The 24482-nt window shown below is 31.9% G+C and overlaps 1 protein-coding gene across 1 annotated transcript in view; it reads left to right on the top strand.

Annotated features, from left to right (window-relative positions):
- Positions 1 to 2141: 2141 nt before the first annotated feature.
- LOC139493633 (NCK-interacting protein with SH3 domain-like) overlaps positions 2142 to 24482 on the top strand; it is a 36494-nt gene continuing 14153 nt past the window's right edge. The window contains exons 1-8 of the mRNA XM_071282037.1: positions 2142 to 2352; positions 13725 to 13831; positions 14783 to 14901; positions 18447 to 19171; positions 20691 to 20852; positions 21576 to 21662; positions 22825 to 22963; positions 24067 to 24147. Of these exons, the coding sequence (XP_071138138.1) occupies positions 2182 to 2352; positions 13725 to 13831; positions 14783 to 14901; positions 18447 to 19171; positions 20691 to 20852; positions 21576 to 21662; positions 22825 to 22963; positions 24067 to 24147 (1591 nt within the window). The 5' untranslated portion in view covers positions 2142 to 2181. The remainder of the gene's footprint in view (positions 2353 to 13724; positions 13832 to 14782; positions 14902 to 18446; positions 19172 to 20690; positions 20853 to 21575; positions 21663 to 22824; positions 22964 to 24066; positions 24148 to 24482) is intronic.

The following is a 24482-nucleotide window of genomic DNA, read 5'->3' as shown; positions in this document are numbered from 1 at the left end:
TCATGTAATGACTTATAACAATATAATACCATTATAATATTAATGTCATTATAAAAGCTAACCTGTATATTCACACAGTATTTTTAGATATTTAATACGCATTGTGCATAAGCGGTTTTTAATTGATAAAAGATACACAAAGTCAAATAGGTCTACGTGATAAACAGTACAATAAAAAAAAAAGGCAAAACAAGACCTTTCTTTCATCTTTGAAAATATATTATTACAACGCATATCTCGTGCACAATATAACTTGGCTAACTTATAGACAAATGATAAACAAATTCTTTACAAAGTACCACTACAATACTCAAATTATTCAATACATTTTTACAAGAACCATTTTTTTAAGGAAGTGCACATTTTTTCCAGTTTGAAACTAATTAAATTGTTTGATTCTTGATGTCTTTAAAAACCACCTAGTTTCAGAAGGTTAGTGTGAAAAAATGTCTCTTTACAACAAAAATAGGGAAAAGTTAACATTGAGTTTCAAAACAGTCCTGTGTCTGAATATAAAAAAGAAGATGTGGTATCTCATTGGCAATCATTCCATATCTTCTTTTTTTTTTTTTTTTTTTTATATATCTAACGATATATTATAATATTACTTCATATCAACGAATTTAATTGAAAATATTCCCCATGTAAGAACTGAGACTACTAGCACCGAGGGGTCTGATGGGTTATTTTCGTTCTTCGTGATAGGCGCATTTTCGCTATCGTGAGCCGTTTTTCTACAGTTTTCTTTTATATTTTCGTGATCATGGAAATTTATTTTCTGTGAATCGTGATTGACAAAAAATTCAACTTGTGTATCGTGATGAGACCCCCCCCCCCCCCAAATCAGGCCCTTCAGCACTATCATACTAACTTAGTATAGTATAATAGTCCCAGCTAGTGCTATAACGTTATAGTAGTCTCAGGTACAATAACATCCCATATCAAAAACAAGAAAAAGCATATTTTTTTCCGAACACACATTTTTTTTACGGTTTCAATGAAAAACAAACTTTTGTTTTCTGAGACAAGAGAGGGATTTAGCTCCCCTTTTTGTAGGAATATATTGATGATCGTATATAGGGAATCACCGAAACATGACTGTAGTGGACCCCATTCCCAGGCAGGCAATGGGTCCCACATATAAAAAAATTCTGGATCCACCACTGACTTCTCAGTTGACCTTGACAAAAACTTTTGTTTTGACTAACATACATTCAGACACACGTTTTCTCGTTTGAAGTGTTTTACATTGTCATTTCGGGGCCTTTTCTATCTGACTATGCGGTGTGGGCTTTGCTAATTGTTGAAGACCGTACGGTGACCTATAGTAAGTTGTTAATTTCTGTGTCATTTTGGTCTCTTGTGGAGAGCTGTCTCAGTGGCAATCATAGTCAGACACTATCCACAAGAGACCAAAATGACACAGATATTAAAAACTGTAGGTCACTTACGGCCTTCAACAATGAACAATGTTTAAAGTGCCTGTGTTAAAAAGGACCCGATTTGACAATCATGGTAAAACAATTCAAGACATTCAACAGAGAAAACGAGAGCCTGACTTTTTACACTTTTATGACCACTTTCGACAAGGATTTTAATAGACATTAGACATTATTTTATTTTATTAAACCAATCATGGGCCCTTATACTATACAAATCCTTGCTTTCGGTTACTTAACGGTTACTTAACAGGTTACTTTCGGTTACTTAACAGGACCAGAGAAATATCTCTGACAGGACTAGACTAAGGGATCTACCATTTGACTTTTATGGGGGGGGGGGGGGGGGGGGGGGGGGCTAGGATGAAAAATTTTGTCCTGCATTTTTTTTTAGTTGTAATCTCTGTCCTGCCTTTTTATTTTTCACTCTATACGGTCCTGCTTTTTTTTTTTTAGTTTATCCTGACTTTTTTTACATAAATTGTCATCCTGACTTTTTTTTTTTGCAAGTGTCTCTTCCTGCCTTTTTTTTTAACTCAAAACTCCTGCCTATTTTTTTCAAATTTCATCCTAGACCCCCCCCCCCCATAAAAATCAAATGGTAGCTCCATAAGAGACATAATCGAACATTGCATTCAACTGACTGATATGACCACCAAAAACCGTATTTAGGACGCTTTCCCCGAAGAAGTTTCTAAATTTACTATTGTAGCTTCCGGTAAAAATAAATAAACATTTAAAAATGTACAGAGCTTTGTACGACTATAATTCTACGAGGAAAGGCTATTTAACTTTTGTTAAGGGTGACGATTTTAGTCTTTTAGACAAGAAACACGGCGATTGGGTATTGGCTCAAAATGGATTTGGTGAAGTTGGATATGTTCCGGCAACTTATATTAGTAAAGATGAACATGTGAGCATACATCATCTTTTAAAACCGATGTATCATTGTATGCAAAGGAGACCCAGGGTTTGATATTGTAACCCTGCCTAAGGTTGTCATCTGATATGTTGTTAAGCTCCTTTTTTTGTTTTGCAGGGACACAGCGGTATCATAGGTACGGTAAAGTCCGGTGTATCTGCGCACCTAAGACCTAAAAAATGTCACAGTAGTTGTTGTTATTTTTTTATCCGGAGGAAAATATTTCCCTGGGATATTTTTTCCATTGGTGTGAAATTCTATCTGGGTAGTTAACTTATTGAATAGATATTGGAAAAAAAACGTAACCTTTAGAAATACTATGAAATAATAATAGTGTATTTGAAATAAAGCGAAACTGTAAAAAAAAAATGTATTATAATGATAATGGGAAATAATTTCACAAATTATCCTTGAAAAAATTTCCTGAAATATTCAAGTCAATATCATCCTTTGAAAAAGAAAATTATCATGAAACATAGGGAAGAAAACCAGAAGTAATTTCAAAGATCGTAATTGTGAAAATAATATCATGATTAAATATGAAATAAGGTTAGTGAAATACATGTAAAAGTGAGTTGTTTTCAGATCTCAGTACAAATATAAATTTAAAAATAAGGTAGAAATATAGTTGCGTTACTACTGTTAACTTACTACTGTTAACAGTAATAGTAGAATTTGATTATGATGATATTTTGAACTATATAAATAGTTTTGTCTGGGGACAGAGATGTAGTTGTTGATTAGATGGAAATCAGATAAATCATAGCATAACAATATATTGGAACAAAAGCATGTTTAACAGCTGGATAGTTTTTACCTGTGAAATGTTATCTGTCTTATTAAATCAAGTTGTAAGTCATCTTTTTATATAAATGAATATAAGAAATAAGATTCAAGGAAAAAAATCGCTATAAATAGATTCAGAAATATATTAATATCTTTAAAATATAAATTGCTCATAATTACCTCCCTTTGATAAATTATGCAAATTTGGTCTACCTTTGTGAAACATTTTATAATTATAGTCAGGTATATATTGATTGTGAGTAACTTGAGCCATAAAAAAGAATAGGTTTGTTTGCCCAAACCCTACCTACCCGGGAAAAACGCTGCCTACTCAAATTCTTTTTTTGTCTTGATTCGAAGAAGTTTTTTTTAATCAGATAGGCATAACGACTAATAAACAACCGATACTTCAAATTCTTTTTTTGAAGAAAAAAAAAAGAAAATGACTACCTACCTACCCACTGCCTCAACCTTTGGGTAGGGTTTGGGCAAACCAAAATATTTTTAATTGTGGCCTTACATAGTAGTTAATGGGACTCTATTTCACACGGTTTTGTGAAATATAGTACGGCAAATATATACTGGTACATACTATCCGCATAACACAGAAAGATTTTCACTCCTCTTGAAAAAATCAACCTGTGAAATACCATGCCTGGAAAAAAATTACAGGAACAAATTATCCTCAGGATAAAATATCACAGAGGAAGAAATAAACCATTGCAATAATACCAATAATCGGATAATATTGTGTGAACACATTCAAAATATACTTTTATTTCATAAAATCTTCTGTTTGAATGGTTTCACACTCAAAAATTTGTGTCATGTGTATCTAAAATTAGGGAAACCCCTGTTCTGAGAGTTCCTCCAATGTCCACTGATTTTGTGCATGCCTTCCAAAAATAGCTTGTTTTGAATAAAGGAAAGATTTTCTACTTCGAAATATAGCTGAATTTGAACCAACCACACTGCCAAGGATTATTTAAATCTGATATAAATTTGACTTAAATAAAACCATGAAAACAAATTTTATCTGATGATGGAAATTTGACAAATATTGTAAATCAATGGATTGCAATTATAATTTAACTCTTGAACTTATCAATTTTATTTTCTTTTATCCCTTCGGAATTTTAAAACAATAACAAGAACAATTTTACTTGCGTTACTATGTTGATATGACGAAATCAGCTAATGCATGGTATCATCGACCGCTTGGACACCGGGGACTCCACTGTATAAGAAAATATGGTATGAGTGCCAATGAGACAACTCTCCATCCCAGTCACAATTTACAAAAGTATGTAACGACTACAGTCTTCAACACTGAGCCTCGGCTGACAGTGAAGAGCAAGCTATCAATGGCCCCCAAAATGACTAGTGTAAAACCATTCAAAAGGGGAAAACCAGCTGTCTAATCTATATAAAAAAAACAAGAAACACGTCATATGAACCACATCAACAAATGGCAACTACTGAACTGTATCATGACAGGTTTGCATTATCAGGTTGGGAACAACCCGTCAAATGAATGCATTAAAGAAATGTTTCCTCAAAGAACTATACATCTATCTGGTATTATATGGTCAAAACATGTCCAGAAATTTTGTAATATTTCTTGACTTATATCTTCTTTATTATTAAACATAATTAAAAATAATGATCTAAAAATAATGAATTTTCCCCCTTTTAAAAAGTTTAAGTTCAAAATGTACAACATGATCATTAATTTTATACACAAATTAAAAACATGTTAAAGTCAAGCTATGCGTAGCTATGTTCTGGTATCAGATCTAGAGGTTATTAAAAATCTCTTACACAATTAGAAGACGGGGACAATAGTGGGTTCGTTAACATGTTAACAACATCTCAATTTTGGCAAAAACAGTTAACAAAAAATGCAAAAGTGCTACTACAGTTAATAAAGTGAGTTGAAAACAGTTAACAGCTTAAATTGATCTCAAATAACAGTTAACAACACCTTGAATAAGGCCATAACAGGTTAACACAAAAAGGTATTGCATAATCCAGCTATTTGTGTGTTTGGCCCATTTTTCACTACATCTGTATGGATTAGTTGCAAGTATTTTTGTCTATTTTTGTTGAGCCTTTGACTTTGTTGAAAAAGCGAGACATAGCGATCCTTCATTTAATCGTCCGTGGCGGAGGCCATGTCCACAAATATTCACTCTGTGGTTAAAGTTTTTAAAATTTTAATAACTTTCTTAAACTGTACTGTATTTCTAGCAAACTTGGAAGGAAGCTGGTTTATGATCATAAGATAGTATCCAGAAGTAAATTTTGTAAAAAAAAATCATGTATTTTTGTATTTTACTAATACAAATGTAATATAAGGACTGCCAGGAAATATTACATTCACTCTGTAGTTAAAGTTTTTAATTTTAATAACTTTCTTAAACTATCCTGTATTTGTACCAAAGTTGGACAGAAACTTGTTTATGATCATAAGATAGTATCCAGGAGTAAGTTTATTAAAAAAAAATATCATTTTTTTCCGTATTTTACTTATATATGGACTGCCAGGAAGTATTACATTCACTCTGTGGTTAATGTTTTTTTCAAATTTAAATAATTATAACTTTCTTAAACTATCCTGGATTGGTACCAAACTTGGACAGAAGCTTGTTTATGATCAAAAGCTAGTATCTAGAAAGAAATTTTTGTAAATTTTGAACCTTTTTTTGTGTACTTTACTTATAAATGGACTTAGTTTTTCTTTCAGTTAACATTACATACAGTCTGCAGATAAAGTTTTTAAAACATTTATTAGATTCATAAACTATCCTGAATTTTTATACTCCTGTTTACGGAAAGTATTATGATATACCGTTGTCTGTCTGTCTGTCCGTCCATCGTCCACATGTCGTTCAATAACTCAAAAAACACTTAATCCGGTTTGTATGAAAATTTGGTGGATTGAATATATCTATTGATGTGAGCTCCCTTTCGATTTTTATAAATTTTAGATTTTAGGTTTCCCAGTTTTGGGGTTTTATTCATTAAAAAATTGTGATTTTCGAGTTTTCCTACAATAATTCAAAAATGCTTTGAGCTGTTCTCATAAAACTTTGTAGAATTGTTAATATTTATTAACTTACTAGATATAGGAAAATGTGATGTGAGTGCCAATGAGACAACTCTCCATCCAAATAACAATTTATAAAAGTAAACCATTATAGGTCAATGTACGGCCTTAACACAGAGCCTTGGCTCACACCGAACAAAATGCTATAAAGGGCCCCAAAATTACTAGTGTAAAACCATTCAAATGGGAAAACCAAAGGTCTAAGCTCCCTTTCAATTTTTATAAATTTTAGATTTTACCTTTCTGAGTTATGAGATTTTATTCATAAAAAGGTTGGATTTTCCAGTTTTTGGACAATAACTCAAAAGTGCTTTGAGCAGATTTCATGAAACTTTGGTGACTAGTTTATATCTATAAAAATAACTTCCTTTTAGTTGTTTTTTTTATTTATAAATTTCTGATATAACATTGAGGAGTAATGGAACTTAATTCATTGAAAAAGCAACAGGCGTATCATGCACTCATGGCTCAGCTCTTTATAACTAAACTTGGACAGAACCCCTACGATTTTTTTGGGTATAAAAATAAGGAGATGTGGTGATTCCCAAATAGACAATTATTTATCAGAGTTCAAATGAAGTTGTAGTTCATGTAAGTTGTAACATGCTCCAGTGGTCAGATGAAGTATTCAGGATGAGGTGTGTTCTCTTCATACATTACAGTTTACAAAATTAGAATAGTTTATGCCATAGTCATGACCCAATTTTTATGGTCAAGTAGTCAGGTTAAGTTTTCATGAGCACTTCCATTAATTTGTAACTCAGACTATACAGGTCAAATCATTGAATTTTCAGGTTTAATCATATTCATGGACATAGGCAACTATATAATAATAATTGCAAAGGGATTTTTATGGCCCCGCAACAAAGTTGGCGTCGCCATATAGTTTTACCCTTGTCTGTCATTCCGCAACAAACCATTATACAGAGTATTTTTCTAAATGCCTTTAGATATTGGGCTGATTTTTGGTATGTGAGTTAACCATGGCCCCGCAACAAAGTTGTTTGTGCCATATAGTTTTACCCTTGTCCGTCATTCCGTCACTCCGCAACAAACCCTTATAATACAGAGTTGTTTTTTCTAAATGCCTTCAGATATTGGGATGATTTTTTGTATGTGAGTTAACCATGATGAGTTACATATCAAGTTTAAGTTTTGTTCTACTCTGCTAATTTTTGCTGAAATTACGAGCTATGGACTTTGATAAATTGTTGAAAATCACAGTTATACAGACTTTTTTTCTAAATGCTTTCAGATATTGGGCTGATTTTTGGTATGTGAGTTACTCATGATGAGTTACAGATCAAGTATAAGTTTCATTCCGCTTGGCTAATTTTTGCTGTAATTTTGGGCTTTGGACTTTGATAAATTTTGAAAATCACAGTTATACAGACCTTTTTTCTGAATGCTTTCAGATATTGGGCTGATTTTTGGTATGTGAGCTAACCATGAAGAGTTACAGATCAAGGTTAAGTTTTGTTCTGCTCCGCTTATTTTTGCCAAAATTAAGTGTTTACAACTTTGAAAATTGTTGAAAATCACAGTTATATTATCCCAGGCGTAAATGACCTTAGCTGTATTTGGCACAACTTTTTGGAATTTTGGATCCTCAATGCCCTTTAACTTTGTATTTGTTTGGCTTTATAAATATTTTTATATGAGCGTCACTGATAAGTCTTATGTAGACTAAATGCGCATCTGGCGTACTAAATTATAATCCTGGTACCTTTGATAACAATTATACAGACTTTTTTTTCTATACGCCTACAGATTTTGAGCTGATTTTTGATATGTGAGACAACCATCATGTTTGTGTCCACATGTGTTATCAAAATTGCAGATTTTAAAACTTTTTGAGAGGGGGCCATTCGTGTCGCTTTGACACATCTAGTTTTAATACATTTCTCAAATACTTATTGTAAAGGGTACATGTCAATCTGTCAAGTTTCATCTGACCTTGACCTCATTTTCATTATGCATTGGTCAATGTTAAGTTTTTGTGTTTTGGTCTTTTTTATAAGTACTAATCATGCTAATAGCAATATGTCAGCTATATTTATAAGTGTATGAAATAATTGTAAGGTGTACATGTCTACATGTCTGTTTGGTAGATATATAGATATAATCTTGATCTCATGTTCATGGTTCATTGGTCAATGTTAAGTTTTTGTGTTTTGCCTGTTTTAAGAATACTTATATCAAAGATTCAATAGATCAGCTATATTTGGTGTATGGAATAGTTGTAAGGTGTACATTAGTCTGGCTAGTATATATAATCTGACCTTGATCTCATTGTCATGGTACATTGGTCAATGTCAAATTTTTGTGTCTTGGTCTGTTTTTTTATTACCATAAGCAATACATGTAGGTAAACTATATTTGGTGTATGGAATAATTGCAAAGTGTACATGTCTGTCTGACAGGATTTATTTGACCTTGACCTCATTGAATTTGTCATAGATTATTAAAAGATGTTAAGTATATGTGATCAGATACTTTAAGTAGAACCTTTAAAATTAAGACTTTCAACATTAAATCAAGGGTCAGTAAAACAGGAGAGACATTTCAGCATGCACACTCGTGTATTCCATAACTTTAAAAATTAGATTTTATCTGCATAAGTATGAAAAGTTTTATTTTGTCTTACATGTAAATATACATATTTTTAAAATGTAACAGGTCAGTGACCAAGGTGTTCCAGAACTGTGATTTACAATAAATTTCTCAAAAACTATTTAAATTATGTAGTTTTATGACAAATAAAGACATAAAGTCATTTAATAAAGTTTAATTGATATACCCTATGGATATTAAAAATTTAGACTAAAGCATGAAACATTGTTCAGGAATTAAATGTTTAAATTTATATAAAATTAAGGATTTTTATGTATACAGTCAAGTACCAATGAAATACTGTAAACAGGGAAATTTTCGCGGCAGTTTTATTTTCGCTCTTTTCGCGGTAAGAATTAAAACGCGAAAATAAAATACCCGCGAAAATATAAAGAAAACTCTTTTCATTACATGAAGACAATATATATATATTCACTTTTGCAAATTGTGACTTTTCTGTGACTGTGTATGTGTTTTTATAAGCTATCATGACAAGCTTTTAATTTTTTTTTAACATTAATGAACTGAATTCAAAAGATTTCTGATTGATTTTATCACTTGATTTAAGATAAAGATGTTCTCTTTCCAAAAATATTTTTATACGCAACTAGGAAACGCGAATTCAAAACAGCACGAATTGAGATTGTGTTAGTAAATCGCGAAATAAAGACGGCGCGAAAATTTTCCGGTTTACAGTACATCCTACACTCATTTTTTGGTACAATGATCTGAACACAAATAAAGTTAAGTAATTGGGACATAAACTTTAGGATATGGTAACATATATTTTAGTTTGACATCCGAAAAAAGGATTCTAGTAACAATACATAATTAATTATAATAAATGATCATGCATGCCCATAGCCTCAGGAGGGGGGGGGCTTATTCTTGGTCATGAAGTTTGGTCATGACTATAGTAGTCAAACATCACAATGGGTACAATCATAATATACTTTTTTGAAAAAAAATATCCCCCCCCCCTCCCCAACTAAACTAAAGTGTGAAATATAGGATTACTGAAAAAGTTGTTGCAGAAATGTATTGTACTGCAAGAGAAAAAAGTATAGTATTGAAATATAAAAGCTATTTTAAATTGAATTAAAAAAAACACCTAAATTTCAGCTCACACCATATAATTTATGCCCATTTGGTCGACAAATAAGTTTTCTAAATTAGTCTGACAATTTCAAAATTTTGCACAGACTCCTAATCAACATGATAAATTAGGATTGCCCAAGTTATAGAAACAATGGAATTATAGCCTGCCAACTGTCACTATTGGAGGGGGATTTCCCCCATGAAAACTCCCAAATGGAAATTTTGAAATAGTAATTTTGTCTACAATTTTAAACAAAGCAGTTTATTTTACAATGTTTTAAGGGTTTTAAAAGTATGAAGAAGCCAAAAAAAAAAAACCAACATAAAAATACATTTGAATGCCCCCATGAAGTTTTCTTACAACTCTAAGAGCCATCTTGCATGCAAAACCCTCATGGGCATTTTGAAAAGTTGGCAGGTATGTATGTCTTTTTTTCTCTCACTTGCATTTAAAGAATTCAAAATAAAACCACTATATTTCTTTAAAATTACCACTGTATTTATGTCATTATAAAGGGACATACTATCTTAAAGCTTTACCTTTATTCTAGAGTTATTAGTTTATAATGTGTAACAGTATAATTCTGTATAACCTGGGGTATGTTATAACAATGTCACAATGTCTACATAGTTGTGGATTTACATGGTTAGCAGTATCAGGTCTCTACTTTCCAAAGTAAGAGGTCTCTACTTTGGATTTTTTTAAAAATAATCTCATATAGATTGGCAAGAATAAAGCTAGAAGCCCATGTTTCCTAGATATAACCTGTAGATCTCAGTATTCCTCTTGCCAATAATACATCAAGTTCACCATTTCCCCTAGATATAACCTGTAGATCTCAGTATTCCTCTTGCTAAGAATACATCTAGTTCACCATTTCTTCTAGATATAATCTGTAGATCTCAGTATTCCTCTTGCTAAGAATACATCTAGTTCACCATTTCCCGTAGATATAACCTGTAGATCTCAGTATTCCTCTTGCCAAGAATACATCAAGTTCACCATTTCCCCTAGATATAACCTGTAGATCTCAGTATTCCTCTTGCCAAGAATACATCAAGTTCACCATTTCCCCTAGATATAATCTGTAGATCTCAGTATTCCTCTTGCCAAGAATACATCAAGTTCACCATTTCCCCTAGATATAACCTGTAGATCTCAGTATTCCTCTTGCCAAGAATACATCTAGTTCACCATTTACCCTAGATATAACCTGTAGATCTCAGTATTCCTCTTGCCAAGAATACATCTAGTTCACCATTTACCCTAGATATAACCTGTAGATCTCAGTATTCCTCTTGCCAAGAATACATCTAGTTCACCATTTCCCCTAGATATAACCTGTAGATCTCAGTATTCCTCTTGCCAAGAATACTTCTAGTTCACCATTTACCCTAGATATAACCTGTAGATCTCAGTATTCCTCTTGCCAAGAATACATCATGTTCACCATTTCCCCTAGATATAACCTGTAGATCTCAGTATTCCTCTTGCCTAGAATACATCAAGTTCACCATTTCCCCTACAAATAATCTGTAGATCTCAGTATTCCTCTTGCTAAGAATACATCATGTTCACCATTTACCCTAGATATAACCTGTAGATCTCAGTATTCCTCTTGTCAAGAATACATCTAGTACACCATTTACCGTAGATATAACCTGTAGATCTCAGTATTCCTCTTGCCAAGAATACATCAAGTTCACCATTTCCCCTAGATATAACCTGTAGATCTCAGTATTCCTCTTGCCAAGAATACATCTAGTTCACCATTTCCCCTAGATATAATCTGTAGATCTCAGTATTCCTCTTGCCAAGAATACATCAAGTTCACCATTTCCCCTAGATATAACCTGTAGATCTCAGTATTCCTCTTGCCAAGAATACATCTAGTTCACCATTTACCCTAGATATAACCTGTAGATCTCAGTATTCCTCTTGCCAAGAATACATCTAGTTCACCATTTACCCTAGATATAACCTGTAGATCTCAGTATTCCTCTTGCCAAGAATACATCTAGTTCACCATTTCCCCTAGATATAACCTGTAGATCTCAGTATTCCTCTTGCCAAGAATACATCTAGTTCACCATTTCCCCTAGATATAATCTGTAGATCTCAGTATTCCTCTTGCCAAGAATACATCAAGTTCACCATTTCCTCTACATATAACCTGTAGATCTCAGTATTCCTCTTGCCAAGAATACATCTAGTTCACCATTTCCCCTAGATATAACCTGTAGATCTCAGTATTCCTCTTGCCAAGAATACATCAAGTTCACCATTTCCCCTAGATATAACCTGTAGATCTCAGTATTCCTCTTGCCAAGAATACATCTAGTTCACCATTTTCCCTAGATATAATCTGTAGATCTCAGTATTCCTCTTGCCAAGAATACATCAAGTTCACCATTTCCCCTAGATATAATCTGTAGATCTCAGTATTCCTCTTGCCAAGAATACATCTAGTTCACCATTTCCCCTAGATATAATCTGTAGATCTCAGTATTCCTCTTGCCAAGAATACATCAAGTTCACCATTTCCCCTAGATATAACCTGTAGATCTCAGTATTCCTCTTGCCAAGAATACATCTAGTTCACCATTTCCCCTAGATATAACCTGTAGATCTCAGTATTCCTCTTGCCAAGAATACATCAAGTTCACCATTTCCCCTAGATATAACCTGTAGATCTCAGTATTCCTCTTGCCAAGAATACATCTAGTTCACCATTTCCCCTAGATATAATCTGTAGATCTCAGTATTCCTCTTGCCAAGAATACACCAAGTTCACCATTTTCCCTAGATATTACCTGTAGATCTCAGTATTCCTCTTGCCAAGAATACATCAAGTTCATCATTTTCCCTAGATATAACCTGTAGATCTCAGTATTCCTCTTGCCTAGAATACATCAAGTTCACCATTTTCCCTAGATATTACCTGTAGATCTCAGTATTCCTCTTGCCAAGAATACATCAAGTTCACCATTTTCCCTAGATATAACCTGTAGATCTCAGTATTCCTCTTGTCAAGAATACATCAAGTTCACCATTTTCTCTAGATATAACCTGTAGATCTCAGTATTCCTCTTGCTAAGAATACATCAAGTTCACCATTTTCCCTAGATATAACCTGTAGATCTAAGTATTCCTCTTGCCAAGAATACATCAAGTTCACCATTTTCCCTAGATATTACCTGTAGATCTCAGTATTCCTCTTGTCAAGAATACATCAAGTTCATCATTTCCCCTAGATATAACCTGTAGATCTCAGTATTCCTCTTGCTAAGAATACATCAAGTTCACCATTTTCCCTAGATATAACCTGTAGATCTAAGTATTCCTCTTGCCAAGAATACATCAAGTTCACCATTTTCCCTAGATATAACCTGTAGATCTCAGTATTCCTCTTGCCAAGAATACATCTAGACAATGATCAAGTACACCATTTTTTAGAGATATACCTCATAAATCCAAGCATTCTACTTTCATAAGTTGCAAGATCCTACCATAAATCTTTTTAATTCAAAAAAATGTTTTTATACAATCAAAATCATTAAAGTTTCTGATTATACATGTAGTTATATGTGGCATGTACATTTTGAGGTGTTACTGTAAATAGATTTTTTGTATAATGGAAACCCTCTGTTATTAAATTTTACTGATTAAATGGTATATGCAGTAGGTAGTACAATAAAAACCAGTTCAGAAAAAGCATGGTTAGGTCAAATTATTTTCTAAATTGTATTTTTTCAGTCATCTTTATCACAAGTGGTCAAGTCTATAGACAGGGCACTTCAAGCAATACATTACGCTGCATCAAGCACAGGCAGTCTAACACATGAACAAAGAGAAAATCTTAAGTAAGTTATCAAACTTGTTTATCTACATGCTCTTTAAGAGATTGCAAAACACCACGTAGTTCAATCCAAAAATATTTATAGGATTGATTTTAGTTATTTAAATATTATTATTATTGATATAAGTGAATTTTAATAAGCAGATTGATTAAGTTAATGTTTACAGTTCTGACCATAATATTTATTTGTCGAATTAATATATCTGGCGGCTGTATTGTTCATATATACTTTTATATATATATATATATATTAATAAGCTTGTGCTAATTTTTATTTTACTTATATTTATAAATTGATTGGATTAATTAGAGCAGTCCTTAGTTTGACTCTCAAGAGAGAAGTGGATTGGTGATGCCTTATTGACAGAACACTCCTCACCTATTTTTCTGATTAACTCATTTCGGGGATTGAAAGTTTCTATTAAAAAACCCGTTTAGAACCAGTATCTGTGTAACATAGATGCTGCTGGCTTCCTTGTTTAAGGGGTATAATTTTATCTGTAAAATCATTAAAAAAACGTTAAGGTCAGCTGGAGATGCTGAGGATATAAACTTAGCTCTGGCACTGAACTAATTCCAAACTCACAGTGAGATTTTCCAATATAATTCCAAGCCAAAATCCCTTACAATGGTAAATGTTAATACAATAAAAGTTCAAAGTTATTTATTTTCAATCAACGGCCCCTGACGGAACATAATGACAACAAAACACAATACCTTATCATTCATATCACATAAACATGTAAATGAAAATAAAATTAAAATTAAATTAAAATTCACAAATAGTGGATGAATAATAACTGACTATCATTAAAAGAGAATGATTCAATTACATGAAGAATAATAGATCAATCTAAAAACCGTCTAGTTGGATATTCTGTATTGTTGTCTTTTATCTCAGCATCTTATATCTTATATAGACCTGACTAACGGTAAAATGTACATTGTATTGTAGGTCTTTAACTCAGCATAGAGAAAATGTATTGAAAAGTGCAAAGTCAGAACCCAGAGTACATATATTGAACAGTGCTAAGTCTGAATCTACAGAAAAAAAAGTGCAACAATCAATCTCAGGTATGTAGACCTATAACCTTTGATGCTAACTTTTGTCATTTGTAATTTTAAAAATTTGTCACAAACACTGATATATCACTTTCAGCTGATCATGCTTAGCGTGGGCAAAAGCCAATTTTATCTGATATAAAACCAGTCTACGATTAACAAAAGAAAGTAATTTGTTTAAAAACTGTGTAATGATAGAATTGGTAATTGGCAAATGGACTAAAAAATTTTGGTCTGCACACGGAAGGTGGGCTCAACAATCTGATTTGATTAGTATGGTTGTATTCCACAAATACAAACCGATCGACGTAAGATAGCACTGTGTATGTGGTGCTGAAAGTGGCGTTTAACACCAATCAATCAAATAGGCTAATTTAGATTGTTCAGCATTTTTCTTAAATTGGCTGCAATTTGCCTTCAAATCTACATTTGACATGTTGCTCCCAAGAAGTGTCTCATGGTCAGATGATGATTCATATAATTTCACAGAATTCTATTATGATTTTGAAACAGAAATAGACATGGTGTTTGCACAGGTTTGTGTGAATTTACGTTGGAGGTTATTGTAACAGCCATTTATATGTACATCTCTGCGAGCATCTCTGAGTCCCCACTAAGTTTAGATATTTTGAGATATTTATCAACCTGTTGTGAAAGTAGCACCTCAAGTAATATTGAGACTTATTTCCTCAAATCTTTATTTACCCATAAATACAGTTTTGAAACAAAATCCTAAAAGCAATCTTGCTGAAAAATTTTTGGCATCTGAAGAAAATGTGAGATGTAGGGGATAAGGAAACATTATATGTTGTGCAAAAATTTCAGAATTATATCATTTTAAAGATTGATTTTCATAAAGTACTAGTTTCTGCATAGTACTTCAAAAAAGTTGAAAATTCATGTTTTTTTGTGTAAAAAGTTTATTGACTTTCATGAAACAAATTGGTTCATTTAGAGTTCATGTTTGATTATATATATATTTGATATCATGACAGGTACAGACTGTGCGTGTCAATCAAGGTGTCTATGAATAGATAGAACAATTAACTATTATTTAGATTATTGATTATAATATGAATAAAATCACATTTAAAAGTTTGTAATCTTTTATTTTTAACACATATTTGTGAAAATGAAATTTCTGACATTGATTATTTCTTAACTGATTTTTTACAATAAACAAACCTTGTGATTTATTAACTCTGAAAACAATAAATTTAAAACTATTTTATAAAGATATCAGACAAGAGCAATTATTTAATTTAATTTTGCACTAAATTTGAACTTTTCTTTGAAGATTAACCATAAGAAATCATGACTTTACATTGATTGAAACAGCTGCTCTTATTGTGTATCAGGATATTTATATGCAAATTAATTTGGTTGATTTTCAAATGCTTTTAAACTCTCTTTGAACCTTGTGCACAGTGTCAGTGGGTATATAGTAATCACTCTGTCCTGTCTGGTTGAATAATTCACAAGTTATGGACCTTATTAAATGAACAGTTGTTGAATTGACGCTTTAAAAGTATCCCTGTGACAAATTCAAATTGGTTGCTGTTACTAAACAAGAGGGAGAAGATACTAGGTGGCCAATCAGAAACCATAACTTAAGAAACATGACCTTTACATAAAAATGGGACTGAATTTATTTCCTGCTGCATAAGGAGCACCCTTCATGTGGCTACATGCAGGTAAAAATCTAGTGATATCTGTGCTCTGTGTTTCCTGATCCTTAATTTAGTTGAAATCAAGCTGATTTTGTCAAATTTCACCAAAATCCGTTATCTTGAACTTTTTGGGACCTAAAAATCAACATGTTAGAATTAAACTTTGACAAAAATAGTTGTCTTTAAGGCAACTTACACCAATTTGTAACTATGAACATTATAATTGGGACCATATGGCCCTTACCGAACTTATTCCTTTATTAGGAAAAACTCCTATATAAATCAAAAGCTTAATAAATTTGAATATTTTTTTATGTGAAAAGTCTTGTTGGTATGAATTTCTTTTTCAAAATATCTGATGAAATTACAACCTATTCAAAAGGGCAGTCACATAGATGTAAGATCCTCTATAAGAACGAACACATTTTAGTTTTCATAAATTTATTCAAAGGCAATATCACCAGACTTTACAAGGAAGCTCTGAAGGCTTTGTTTAATTTCTGCAAAGTCTCCTTATTTTTTCTTTGCCTAAAAAAATAGAATTTTTACCTCTATTTATTATTACTTTACAATGAAACTTTTTTTTTTTAGCATTTTCCAGGAATGGATCCACTACAGTAAATTTTAAGAGCTTGGCAACAGCAGTTTAAAAAAATTAAAGTTTTATTTAGAGCAAGCAAATGCATTATTGAAGATTTGGTTTGATATCTACAAAGCCTCAAAATAAAATTGACATAGGCTGCTGTTTTCACCTTTCCATCACAAGGTTAAACAGATTTACAGAGTGTCTAATGTGACTTCATGGTTGACATGGGTTTTGTTCATAACCATTGCCCTTCAATTTGTACGCCAAATTTACTACCTTTAATTTATGACCTAAAATCTACCTGTTGACTTTTAATGTTTGTCTTTATACTAAAAGAAATAAATTTGTTATGAAAATTCAATTCAAATGGATTATTAAACCATTAATTAAATCTTATTTACATTCTTTTGATCTGTTCAATTTTTTTGGAATTAAATGAAATAGGCTTTAATTTAAAGATTTCATATATTGTTTGTTATTAATTAAATGGCCATTTTGACGTTGGTCTTGTAAATAATTAATCATATTTGTACTTTTATTTTCTAAGTACTTTTTGTTACAGTTTAAAGATAATAATTGATTTTGGTAAAGAATTGATTATGCCAATGACCAATCATTTGATTTGAAGTCCAGGCCTTTTCTAATTGAGATATACAGCTGTTGAAATATATTATTTTAATAGTACACCGCGTAATATGATGTAAGTTTTTTTTTGGACTTTCAATAAAATATTTTTTGTTAAACCAATTTCTCTTACTGCAAACACTCCTATTGTGTTAACCTATGAATCGTTAATCTGTATTTTGCACATAACGGTACCGGTATAATGTTATATGTCCTTTCCCAGCCTCAAACTTTAACATTATTAAACTTTTTGTACACTTCAGAATTTTATGAAATTTGATGAAAAGAAAATTTCTGGTGAAAAGTGTGAATGTTTTGGTAAATTTAAGTTGGAATTACATATTCTGTTTCCATCCTCGAAATGTACAGATTTTGTACTTTGCATTTTGTTAATTTGTTAGGAAATTGTTTATTTCCATCTTTATTTGAGCAAGGTTATTTTTTCCATTCTTACCAGGCCAGAATACAAAATATCCATTTCCAAACCCCAGAAGATCAAAATAAGAAATGGATGTCTCCTTATGTTACTTAAATTTCTTTAAATTTTTGACCAATGTACTAATAAAACTTTAAGCACTGAAGTCTAACTTAATAATTGCATATAGATCGTACCATGATGATGGTATATAGTTGTACACAAGCCTTTCTATTTAATTGTTAGTCTTTCTCATTTTTAGAACCAGCAAGAAGAACTTCCTCAAAACGTTCAGCACCACCTCCACCAGCACGTAACTCACAGCTTTCCTCTACAGATATATCATCTTCATCATCATCCTCATCCACATCCACTGTGTCCTCATCGACTTCTCCTTCCATACAGACAGATCATGAGAGTTCACATTCTTCAAGTTCTTCATTACTTTCAGAGGAGTCAAAGCAAAATGAAACAAAACCTATCACTACACCTGGTACCAACTCATCTCAAATACAGGGAACCAGAATTAGAAATCATTTGAATGATATAGATACAGAAAGCCATCAATTTAGTGATGTTGATGTAAATGGTGGAGGACCTGAACAGAAGGAGGAACCTATTAATTTTGTTGAGCACCAGTTTGAGGATGTCAACTCACCGACTGGTAACTCATATATTGTAATATCTAGAGATGATAGTGAAACAACAGTGCAAAGAACTCTTCCTGCAATACAGTTGTCAAGCAGTCCTTCAAAAAATTTACAACAAAGTCCAAGTAGGTTTTTAAAGTCACCATCAGTGATAAACTTTGAGAGTATAACTGTTCCTGGTGAAATGGCTTCAGACATGGTTGAACAGCTAAGAGAGCATACAGGACTGAGTTATCCTAAATCTTGTCTAGCTGTAGAGATTGTCCTTGGTCAGGTGGCAGCCAGACTACCCCAGATGGCATCAGTTATGGATAAAATACTCATGACCTTCTCAGAGGTAACATCTTAATATGTATTTGACAGGCTCACAAAAACTTTCAATAAATGGCATATTTTCTAATTGAAAATGAAAACGAGTAGAGATGGAACTTTGAAAAAGGATAAGGTGGTATAAGAAGAATCAAATAATGTGTATCTTAGAAAAAATAAATTACAATAGACTATAAGGAAAACATTCCTCCAAAGAATCTTCCTCAGTATATATGTAGTTGATGAGCTGATTTAATTGAAATATTTTTTTTAAACACAGTTGAAACTGTATGAATAAAAGGAGATACATCAATGAGACAGCAACCCAATTACAAGATAACCAATTGATGAAAGAGGGCAGAATACATTCTTGAACAAATGTCAGGTTTCTAACAATATGTCAAGCACTGAATTATTGATACCTTGTCTAAATTGCAACTAATTATCAGTGAAACCAACCAAACTTCATAGAAGACTTCTTATAGCAATGTATCAATTTTATGCTAAAAATTACCAAGTTGTTAACCATTATGAGAATGTCATTAAATGCATTTAAGGGGGAATCTAAGAATGAAGAATCTTCCTATTATGGTAAAACATTACAGGATTTAAATGTATTTCAGGGTGAATCTAAGAATGAAGAATCTTTGTATGATGGTAAAACATTACAGGATTTAAATGTATTTCAGGGTGAATCTAAGAATGAAGAATCTTTGTATGATGGTAAAACATTACAGGATTTAAATGTATTTCAGGGTGAATCTAAGAATGAAGAATCTTCCTATGATGGTAAAACATTACAGGATTTAAATGTATTTCAGGGTTAAACTAAGAATGAAGAATCTTTGTATGATGGTAAAACATTACAGGATTTAAATGTATTTCAGGGTGAATCTAAGAATGAAGAATCTTTGTATGATGGTAAAACATTACAGGATTTAAATGTATTTCAGGGTGAATCTAAGAATGAAGAATCTTCCTATGATGGTAAAACATTACAGGATTTAAATGTATTTCAGGGTGAATCTAAGAATGAAGAATCTTTGTATGATGGTAAAACATTACAGGATTTAAATGTATTTCAGGGTGAATCTAAGAATGAAGAATCTTCCTATGATGGTAAAACATTACAGGATTTAAATGTATTTCAGGGTTAAACTAAGAATGAAGAATCTTTGTATGATGGTAAAACATTACAGGATTTCAATGTATTTCAGGGTGAATCTAAGAATGAAGAATCTTCCTATGATGGTAAAACATTACAGGATTTAAATGTATTTCAGGGTGAATCTAAGAATGAAGAATCTTTGTATGATGGTAAAACATTACAGGATTTAAATGTATTTCAGGGTGAATCTAAGAATGAAGAATCTTCCTATGATGGTAAAACATTACAGGATTTAAATGTATTTCAGGGTTAAACTAAGAATGAAGAATCTTTGTATGATGGTAAAACATTACAGGATTTAAATGTATTTCAGGGTGAATCTAAGAATGAAGAATCTTTGTATGATGGTAAAACATTACAGGATTTAAATGTATTTCAGGGTGAATCTAAGAATGAAGAATCTTCCTATGATGGTAAAACATTACAGGATTTATTAACTAAGCTGACAGAATGTAAAGACGATGCACAACAAAGAAGCTGGAGTTTGTTTGCAGATCAGCAAACTATTTCTGGATATCTAGATGAGTTATTGTCTATACTGGTAAATATACAAAGTTGTACATGCATAATTTTTTTTAATGATTTAATTTACCTTGCTATAATTTAGTTCAGGCTTCTGTATTAGAACAGGCACAAAAAGAATAGTGTTGGGGTTAAAACTGTTTGTGAGTTTTGTAACACTCCCCTTACCTGATACAGTGATATTACTGTACAAAATAATAACAAACTGTAAAGATCAGTTGCAATGGGCTTAAATCAAGATATCAGAACGAAGCACAAAAACTAATAACATGAAAAAAATACTAATTAAATAGACACAAACACTGAAAGAGGCGTACACACAGAAACTGAAAGCTATTTCAAACTTCAAAGCTAAGTACAACAAATAGATAAATCATGTTCTCCCAAACTAAAGTATCAATCAGTACACATCCAACAGGTTTAGAAAAGATATCATAAAAAGTTTGAGAAATGTATGAAATTGTGCAATGCCAAAATACATGTAATCAGAATCATGTAATCAGAATCGACAAGATGAAGTAAAAACAAAAGTACAGAAAGGAATTCACATATTAAAATTAGTTGCCCCTAGCCCAATAATATCAGTGTTACAGGTAAAGCTGCACATTTACAGAGGTAACCAAACATTTGTGTAGAAGCTAAATACTACCATATTATATACACGAGTTCAAATTGAAAATATATATATATATTGGTTGCAAATTAAAAAGAAAGTTCTGATTGATTTATCTTTTTTTTGCAGGAGAATGCTAAGTCCTCTGTCTGTAGAAAGGTTATTGCTAAAAATAGATATGAAGCTTTGCATAACCTAGTGGAGTACTACCAAATGGTTTGTATAAAAACTTAAAAACTTTTAAACAGTTCAGAGTGAATCAAACAATGAAAATTAAATTGTTACTAAAGAAATAACAAGAAGTGGGATGATTGCCAATGCCATTACTCTCCAAAGAAGAAATATGTGAACAATTAGAGGTAATCATTAAACCTTCACAAAAAGTTAATCGCATACTATACTGTAAGCTCTAAAAGAAGCTAGCTGAGACAATGTCATACAATTCAAAAGAGAACACTCATGGCCTGATGTATACAGCAATAAACATGTTAAAAAAAAAACCAATTATTTAAGGGATGACATCAAAAGTTCAATGAAGGATAAAAAACTTAATTCACATAGTTTTTTCACTGACATCCCTCCCCTCTTAACTTAATTTGGGAAAAATTGATTGACCAATATGGGTATATGAAAAAATCTATGTCTGATAACAACATCTTGCAGCAGTTCAACCCCCACCCCCAAACTATTTGAATTAAGTTTTTTATCTTACATTGATCTTTTGATGTCGTCCCTAAGACAACAATAGAAGACAACCACTTGATTTTAGGCTCCTGGCATGGGACAAGCACATAAAGATATAGGAAGATTATACAAGTTTCTAAGCACTCAACCCTACCATTTCTTTTGGACAGTGGTGTAACAACACAACAAAAGAACAAACTGTAAAAATTAGTTGGAAAGGGCTTGACTAATCAGATTGATACTAAGCAAAAAAACAACTAATTAAAAGATTATAGACACAAAACACCGATTTAAGAGTACTCAAAGTTATTGAAAGCAACTTCAAATCTTAATTTCAACTAATAAATCAATCATGTATTGAATTGATAATCAGTACACCAAAACTACATCTGATATTGTGAAGACACCCTAAACACCACGAGAAAAGCACGACCTTGTGCAATGTCAATCAAAATATTGACAGGATTAAGGACCTTAAGTGTAAAAACCTGGATAGCAATATATATAAAGTTATGTTTTAAATTGATGTAAGTACAGATGAAGACAACTTTCAAAGATCTTCAATACTAACAGTAATTGATAGCCTGTAGGAATGAGTTTATTGCTACTAAATTTTATATGGGTCCTTTCTTCATTTGTGAACACTATAAACATCATAATTTACAAATTCTTTTTCTGTAATTAAAACTTTCAGGAAACACGGGTCAGTCTAAGAATGACTTTGCTGAAATGTTTTGGTGCCATGTGTAGTTTGGAGGCCTCTATTGTGTCTAATCTGTTGTATTCTATACTACCTTTAGAACTGGTCAGTGAAATACAGAATAAATATGATAGTAAGTAGACACTTTTGTGATTTTATGACTTATTGTTTGATTTTTTCACCCCCAGATGCTCTCCCTTGGTACAAAATGAAGTTAAGATACCTTCTATCATTATTGTTTTGTTACTTGCAAACTGGATTAATTTTTCTGATATGCATAATGGTTATATACTTTTTAAAGGAATTTCATGTAAATCTATGTGAATGTCAACAGTAGAACAACTACAGCCAAACCTACTTGGTTGAGATGAGGTACTTGTTAGTCCATGTAAAATTCCTGTTTATTCAATGCATATATATACACATATATTCTCATTAAGTTTAAATATACTTTTTCTCTTTTTTGGTGTTTTGGAAAATGTTTTTTGTGCTGTTTTTAGACCCTTCTACAACGAAACTTGTTTTACATGCACACGTATAAAAATTGCAGTTTTTATCCAACACAATCATAGGTTTGAACGTAGTTTTCAATTTAGACTCGTTTATATTTTTTCGTTTGGGCTTGTATCATATTTTCCCTCCGGTTTATATGATCCGTTCATCCTATATTGACTCTTAAAATTCAATTGTCTATCTAAAAATGAGGGTACTTTTTCTGAAAGTGAGGGTACTTTTTATGTGGCCTTCCAAATACTGTTTCGATCCCTAACATCACTGAAGAGACATTTATTGTCGAAATCCGGATCTGGTGTACTAAAAAAAATATTGACACGGTATGTTTGTGACATAACATCGTGGCCACAAGTTCAATATTTTTCTGTTTAACATTAAATTTATATTAAGATCCATTTTGTTACATCTTGTGATCAATTTTATTTGGCAATCGCCAATGGCATTCAGCAGGGTTAAAGAACATCAGTTGTTCGACCTGTTAGTCAAATGCGTTTTGTTTAAATATACTTTTTCACTTTTTTGGTCTTTTGGAAAATGTTGTTTGTGCTGTTTTTAGACCCTTCTTCAACGAAATTTGTTTTGCATGCACACGTATAAAAATTGCGGTTTTTATCCAACACAATCATAGGTTTGAATGTAGTTTTCAATTTAGACTCGTTTATATATATATATATATGTAACTCTAATGAGACATGATGATGATTATGTATTTTTCTGTTTCAGATCTACCATTACTATGTTATGTAGCTATTGTGTTGTCTATGATCCTGTCAACAGGAGAGCCATTGCCTACTAGTTTGTCTGGTTAGTGTAAGATATGATTATAAAGTTATAAAAATGACAGTGGCCTTATTTAATTGTGGAAGTGTGAAGAACATATTAAATTTGCCAGAAGTGTTGAAAATTAGCTTGAACACTGGAAAAATGATATATACTGATTATCCCCCTCACAGCAAGAAAGACTGTTGTGAATATGGACCAAACAACTCTCAAATGCCATATTTTGTAATCGCTTCCTGTACTTTTGCACACACTTTTGTAATATAACATAATACTATTGTTACATATCTACACATTTTAGAATCATAAAGACGTTATTTTCTATCAAAAGTCTAACAAAGTAAATAACCCTCAAGATA

The sequence above is a fragment of the Mytilus edulis genome, chromosome 1, assembly GCF_963676685.1.
Source record: "Mytilus edulis chromosome 1, xbMytEdul2.2, whole genome shotgun sequence".
Taxonomy (NCBI): Eukaryota; Metazoa; Mollusca; class Bivalvia; order Mytilida; family Mytilidae; genus Mytilus; species Mytilus edulis.
Note: the sequence above shows the minus strand (reverse complement) of the source record. Positions and strands in the feature narration are given on the sequence as shown.